At 36.9% G+C, this 7,294-nt stretch overlaps 1 protein-coding gene across 1 annotated transcript; it reads left to right on the top strand.

Moving 5' to 3' along the window:
• The first annotated feature begins 968 nt into the window (after positions 1-968).
• On the top strand, positions 969-6,603 carry LOC127656472 (basic helix-loop-helix transcription factor scleraxis-like). Its single transcript, XM_052144815.1, has 2 exons — positions 969-1,664; positions 6,503-6,603. The coding sequence occupies exons 1-2, from the start codon at positions 1,119-1,121 to the stop codon at positions 6,539-6,541; spliced, it is 585 nt and encodes a 194-aa protein (XP_052000775.1). The 5' UTR covers positions 969-1,118; the 3' UTR covers positions 6,542-6,603.
• The last annotated feature ends 691 nt before the right edge of the window (positions 6,604-7,294 follow it).

Raw genomic sequence — 7,294 nt, 5'->3', positions numbered from 1 at the left:
TATTGTTTCACCTCCACACAACAATTAGGAGCTTTATTGTGAGAACCCTCCTCAGCCCAGTGTACTTCCTGTTTAATCAGCACCAGAGCTGCTTGTGGCTAGTCTCCATGCACAAGAATTAATATTATGAATGAATAATAATGATGAAGAATTTATATTATGAATGTTGCATAATATCCTGTGACATTACCCCTCAGCAACTGCACAATAATTTTTCAGGCCTCCCTTGAAATGTGGTGGCGAAGGCAAAATGATCTGGGCTAACTTCCACAGACTGAATGTTGTATTCGGGTAGAGATTTTGATTGATTCATGATTGTCTGGCTCTGACGAGCAGAGATTTTGACAGAAAGAGTAAGAGGGTGTAGAATTTTCGAAACCTGGAGGATTAATGGATTGAAATTGAAAGTGTAGTGTTAAAGAAAAAGATCCAAATGGTTACTACATTGAAAACAAAGAACCAATCTATCACATTGATTAATCTTCAGTGGAAGAACTTCAGGGTCAAGACATTCAAAAATAATTGGGTGGTGGGGTGGGGGGTGGGGGAGAAAATTCCCCTTTCCTCTCTCATTTCTCCCACTTACTCACTAGATTTCACATCTGCAGTGGTTGTAGGGCGAGCAGACCCCAGCCACACCCCCTGACTATAAATCCAAGGCATAAGGAAACGCTCAACCAAAATCACACGTGGAACTGTGAAGGACCTTCAGCTCACAAACTCACTCCCACACACACATATGCAAGCACACATATTCTGGGAGGTTGCTTGGCATGCTGTTACCCCAAATAACAGATGACAGTGGAGAGAAGAGTATTTTTTTATGAATGAGTGAGTCAGAACTCAGTCAAGCAATGCTGGATTGGTTGAGAGCGTGGCTGGATTCCTAAAGCAGGATTGTACTGGCTGAGTGTGTACAGGAGAAGCTTGTCATTTGTATGTACACTCAAGTAAGACGCAACAGTGTGTCCACGTGCTGGGGTATATGATTAGAAAAAGGGACCAATTTAATCCCTGTGCTTTCATAGACTAGAACTAGAAAGTTTTGGGTTCCTGTGCTCTAGTGTGAGGACGAAGAGCAGGGTCCGAGGACCTGTGAGGTGCTAAAGAAGGTAAGCATGTCTTCTGCTATGCTGCGACCAACTCCAGCTCACTTCCTGTGCTCTGAGGACGATGACAATGGCAGCGAGGGCTCTGGATCCGATGACAAATCCTTTCGTATGGCTGGCAACGGCTACAAAACATTGAAGTTGGGCACTTACAAAAAGAAGTACGGCTGCCGATCAGTAGCAGTTCCCACAGATTTCCATGCTCAGTTTACTGAAGTGCGACAGCGGAACGTGGCAAATGCTAGAGAGCGGGATCGAACAAATAGCGTGAATAAAGCTTTCACCGCTTTAAGGACACTGATACCCACCGAGCCAGCTGACCGGAAACTCTCCAAGATTGAAACGTTACGGCTGGCCTCCAGCTATATTTCACACCTGGGGAATGTCCTGCTGGTTGGAGAGGAGTGTGGAGACAGCCAGCCCTGTCTCAGGAGCTCTGGAGCCTTGTATCATCACCATCACAACCTCCAGAACAGCACAACGCCCAGCCCAGATTCAGAGAACTCCCAGCCCAGACAAATCTGCACCTTCTGCCTCAGTAACCAGAGACGCCTGGTGAGTACTCACTTAAATGCAGTTGTCAAAACATGCGAGCACTTAGTTAGGTACATATCTGACTGACATACTAATAGACCAGTCAAACCCTTATTGAAAACAGGGTATTTTGTAATAAATTTCAAAAGAATATAAGCATTTTTGACAGAAAATATGTGTAAAAATGCAACAGTAAAAAAAAAAAAAAAAAGTTAGCTGGTTAACACAGACGAAGACTGATATAATTTTAATGACAAAATAGATTTAATTTTAAGGTAATAAATGGTAAAAATGTTGTGAAATGTAAAATATACAGGCACCAAAATTTGTAATGCCTGCACTGTTAAAACTAATTTTAAGGTTTATTTGTATCAGCTAGCTTTTTTTGAGTTGACAACAAAAATGTCATGCCAACTTAAATAATTACGTTTTGATTCTATTAACTTGCACTTGCTTTGGATTAACAATCGTATTTGAGATTTCAACTCGCTTAACAAAGTTGACAGAAAAAGCAAAGATTTGCTTACTCCCATCATGCATTAGTTAGGCTTGATGTAGGCTTCTTTTTTCTGACTTTATTTGTGCTGTTTTTGTGTTTTTTGTCATTCCTCTTTGTTAATAGTTGTGTGGTGGTGTTAAAAGCTTATATTTTATTTAATGTGTTTGTTGAGTGTCACCATTACTGAGCTTTGTATTGAAAATGTTGTGACAGCCTTTGCTGGTGTTAATAAAGTTCTGTAATTACAATTTACATATTAAAACTTTAGGTCCTGCATTGTATGCACACATAGACATCAAAGGGGTTTCGAACACCTGCCCTCTTTCTTCCTGAAAAGAAAGTGCCCTTTTTTTGGGGTGCTTATTCTACTTATTTTTTTTTATAAATGAACAGGTTTGCGCACAGCTTCCCTGTGAAACACATATATTTATTGAATAAGAAATCAAAATAGGAGATGTGACTTTGTCAGTTCCGATGCCCTCCCTCCCTCAGTGTCTCCACGCAGCATTGCAGCACACATCGGCACATCAGACACACAGACAGGCAGACAGTAACCCCTCCCAGCTCCAGCTTGTGTTTTTCTTGGCTTGTGTAGAGGTGAGTTGTGATGAACAAAAGACTAAGCTACCAGTGCCTCGACTTTACAGCTCATTAGCCAGAAGACAAATGGTAAATGGTCTGCACTTATATAGCGCTTTTTTTAACCTTAGATATTACCAAAACGCTTTACACTGTGTCCCAATCACCCATTCACACACACATTCACACTCACACTCATACACCAATGGCGGCAGAGCTGCCATGCAAGGCACTAGTCTGCCATTGGGAGCAACTTGGGGTTCAGTGTCTTGCCCAAGGACACTTCAGCATGTGGTGTCGTGTGGGCCAGGAATCGAACTGCCAACCCTGCGATTGGCAGCCGACCCGCTCTACCACCTGAGCCACAGCCACCCAAAAATAGTTAACTTGTGTCTTGCTAACATGCATGACTCATGAGCTACTAGCTAATGTAATAAGTTAGCTAAAGTTTAGCAAAGGCAATATTTCATGGCAATACAGGCTAATGTACTGTACTTAATGGAGACACTACAGGTGAATGCAGTAAAATTTGTGTCAAATAACGTCATCACAATTGCCACATGCAAATGAGGTGTTAACTAATTAAAATGTGCTAATTTGCATACATTTGACAAGGCACTGCAGGTGAATTGGATAAACCAATTAATATTAATATATTAATATTATAACTATATTATTTCAAAGTTCAAGACCTTTTTTTGTAATAATTTCAGTTAAGCTGCTGTATTTTATTTGTCAATCATTTTTTGCAGTATTTTTTTCATTATTTTTGCAGTGTTTTTTCATTATTTTTGCAGTGTTTTTTCATTATTTTTGCAGTGTTTTTTCATTATTTTTGCAGTATTTGTTTCATTATTTTTGCAGTGTTTTTTTCATTATTTTTGCAGTGTTTTTTCATTATTTTTGCAGTGTTTTTTCATTATTTTTGCAGTGTTTTTTTCCCGTAAAATTAACAAAATAGCAGCAACAGCCTTTTCAGTTTAGTGTGAAGATTTTTGTTGATTTTGAAGTGTTATGTATTCCAAACATCAAAAGAATTAAAATGATTTATTGCCTTTATTGCAAAATAAACAAATTCTTAGTGAAACTATGTCCCTCTCCTTGGTGCAGTCATTTATTCTAAATATATACTTCAAACTAGTAGCATAGAAAACATGCACATTGTGACATAGTTTCCTTTGCTGTTGCCTGCTCTTGTGATAAACCTAGTGAATACTAAAGAAGACCATGGTTTCTGTATTTTGTAGAAATCTGTTGAGTATGAAACAATTGCATGAGTGTGAGTGAATTAAAATAAATTGGTAAGGAAGTCAGAGTTGTGTTCATATATTTAACTTTTTTTTATTGATTTTCTTTACATTAAATAATTATTAGAAGTGCCCTTTTTTTCCACTTGAGCCCCTGCCCCCCAAAATGTCTGTGCATGTCCCTGCTGGGTAGCCTTGTTTGTCACAATATTAAAGTTATTTGAACAAAACCTTTTAAATCCAGATTATAAGTAAAAAAATAACAGTTTTGTCAATGGTTTATTTAGTTGTCTCGAAAAAACTCTTAAGTTGAGCGCAATTATTCATGCACACAACCAAGTCTGTTTACATTAGCACTTGTCACACACACACACACACACACACACACACACATGTCTGAGATGTCATACAATGCATAGACAAACCGGACTACTTATATTATTTGTTCATTTGTTTTTTACAGCTATAAAAACGAAATAAATAAAATAAAAACAGTACAGCAGACATAACCAATTTGTTCACATGTTTACTATATTATAAACAGTACTTCTTTTATGACAAGAAATCAAAAATGAAATAAAATAATAAAAAAATCCTCATCTACACTCTGCCCGCCTCTACCGGCTGTGCATTGTCACGTGCACAAAATAACTCACTTCAGGGGGCACTGCAGATGAATTTAGACCCTACTCATGAAAAGGTTAAGTTGAATGAACAAATTCTCTTTTACAGTGCAATAGATTTTCACTATATTATTTATGGTAAAGTTTTGGCAGCCACAGCTGCCAGCTTTTCACTGTAATTTTTACAGATTTACAGTGTTATATCATTTATGTTTTTCTCTGTCTCTTCAATCAACAGTTACTGTTGCAACATGCTATTACTTGTTTATTACAATGTTATTACAGTTCATAACAAATTGTAATTAACTGACAGGTCAGAGCGTTGTTATTCATTCATGTAATTCTGACCTTTCTTTTAGTCAAAGTTTATGTTTGAGTTGCAGTGTCATTTACCATAATATTATAGTGTCTGAAACAATGAAAAGTTCTGAATGCATATTTATGCATAGCCTTTTGAGCTTACATTAGCATCATTTCTTGATGTCATCAGATCATAAATACAGATCATTCTGGCACTGAAAGTTGGCAAAATTCTGAAAGCTTGGTTTGACTGTGACCACATTAATTAACCTCTACCACAATCTAATTGAAAGTGTTTACATGAACCTCTGTGGTGAAAACAAAGTATTCATTTGGGTCTAGACAAAACTCTCATAACGATGTATGAATGACATAAGAGAGGTACACTTACAAACAGAATTATTCTGAAATGTGCAAGAGTATTAACAAGATGACATGAACACATTGTGCACAAGCTGTTATGTGTCTACTGTGTGTGTGCAGTCCACTAGAAACATCTGTTCTATTCCCATGACAACCTGAACGCCTTCCTGTGCAGTTCACGTATGTCCTGAGTTCCACCAAAGCCTTCCTTCAACACAATCATCATTACAGAGACTAATCCTGTACAGACCCGTTAAAACCACGGTTTAATGAACACACTCAGTTCATCCTTTCATCTAGTGGCCGTGTTTTATAGAGGATTATATATTTATTAATCAAAATGTTTTCGGCTGCAACCAATTAATAAGAGCTGATCAGCTTAAACTTAAAAGTTCAATGTTTAAAGCCAAACTTTTTAAATACTTTTTTTTATCAGCTGAGAGCATTTTATGTTATGAGCTAACTGTATGATATAGTTAATAAAAATTACTATAGACTAACCAAAAAATATGTTTTAGCATTTTTAGAACAAAAAAATATATAATAATAAAACCATTATTTGCTTTATTTATTATTAATTCCCCCAAATAAGAACATCCCCAAATATTCTCCAAGGCAGTTTTTGTCAGATTTAGCTAAATTTTATGGACACTTCTGTCCCTATACTATAGCTACAGTATATCTTAGGATGTACACAAACACACATTAACATAGTATTGCCAGAGAGCCATTATAATCCCTAAAAGTCATTATATGTACTGTATACTGATATGGATTATTGAGTGAACAGATTGTATGCACCTTCTGTAGCACTAGTCAATTACACAAAAACCAGCATGCCAGACTCAATGCCACTATAGTGGCACCTCACCGCACACATTCAGCATTGAGTACTGATTAATATGTACCAGGTGGGTCACTCTGCACTCTGTGAGAGTGGGAAAAAATTAGGGGATCTGCACCCAAAGATGACTTCATAGCAAGACCTCTACAGTCCAAGGAGATCAGATTGCCTAAAAGAGCACTATTTTTTAGATATAACCAATTACAGTTCAGACATCTGAATAAATCTGACCTGTTAATAATGACGGTCAGAGTTCAAATGCTCATCAGTGTCTTAATTTGTTTATAAATCTAATGAGATAATTGTTTTTATGTGTCTGTAAAATGAATGAATGTACATGATGTATAAAGACCCTTTAACCTACAAGCTAGTCATTCTCTGATCACTTTGTTTTTTTCTTTCAGAACAAAGACAGAGAAAGAAAAAGAGCATTAAGAAGTTGATGAGGAAAAGCGAGGAGTATTCCCATTGCATCTGTCAGAAGAAGCATGTCTCAATGAACTGCACATTAAATGTAAAATTTCTGTAAATAAGCTCATGAATGTAACAGCTTAATCCAGTTACAACAATATAAACTTCCTGATGGATTGCATTATTATGGATAGCTGAACTGCCTTTCTGCATTTCCAAATTTAGAAGCTAAGAATTTGATCATAACCTCTTTAATTTTTTGCTTTATACAGAGCTGATAGACTTTTGTATAAAAGTATTAGGGACAGAAGACTACACCTTGTAGAGTTGCCAGCTGTCCTGTATCAATTAGAATTGTCCTGTATTTAAAGGGACAAAACTGTGCTCCGTATGAAATCCACACGTGATGCCATTTGTCCCTTATTTTAACGTCTCACACCCAAATTGCTGAGAATGGACCTAAAACACACACACCTTTCGCATGAGTTTTGTTAGAAATCATTTGTTGCTCCGCTACACAGATGCCACACTTGGCAGAACGGCCAGGAAAAAGATCAATAAAAAAATTCAGATCAATAAAATGTTTTATACTATTTGTACAGTGTCATATGCTGCTACAAACTGATAACCCAGAATCTGATGGGCAGTCAGATTAATGCACAACACTGGTTTGTTGACCTTTAAAAACAGAAAAGGCTTAATTATGGGGAAGAAAATGCTTGACAAAAAAATATTGTTTATCTTCATTGATTGCAGCTTCGTACTTTTGGCAAAACTTAGATCAT

This window comes from Xyrauchen texanus, chromosome 15 (assembly GCF_025860055.1).
Source record: "Xyrauchen texanus isolate HMW12.3.18 chromosome 15, RBS_HiC_50CHRs, whole genome shotgun sequence".
NCBI lineage: Eukaryota > Metazoa > Chordata > Actinopteri > Cypriniformes > Catostomidae > Xyrauchen > Xyrauchen texanus.
The sequence above is the reverse complement of the archived record's forward strand: the minus strand, read 5'-3'. Positions and strand labels throughout refer to the sequence as shown.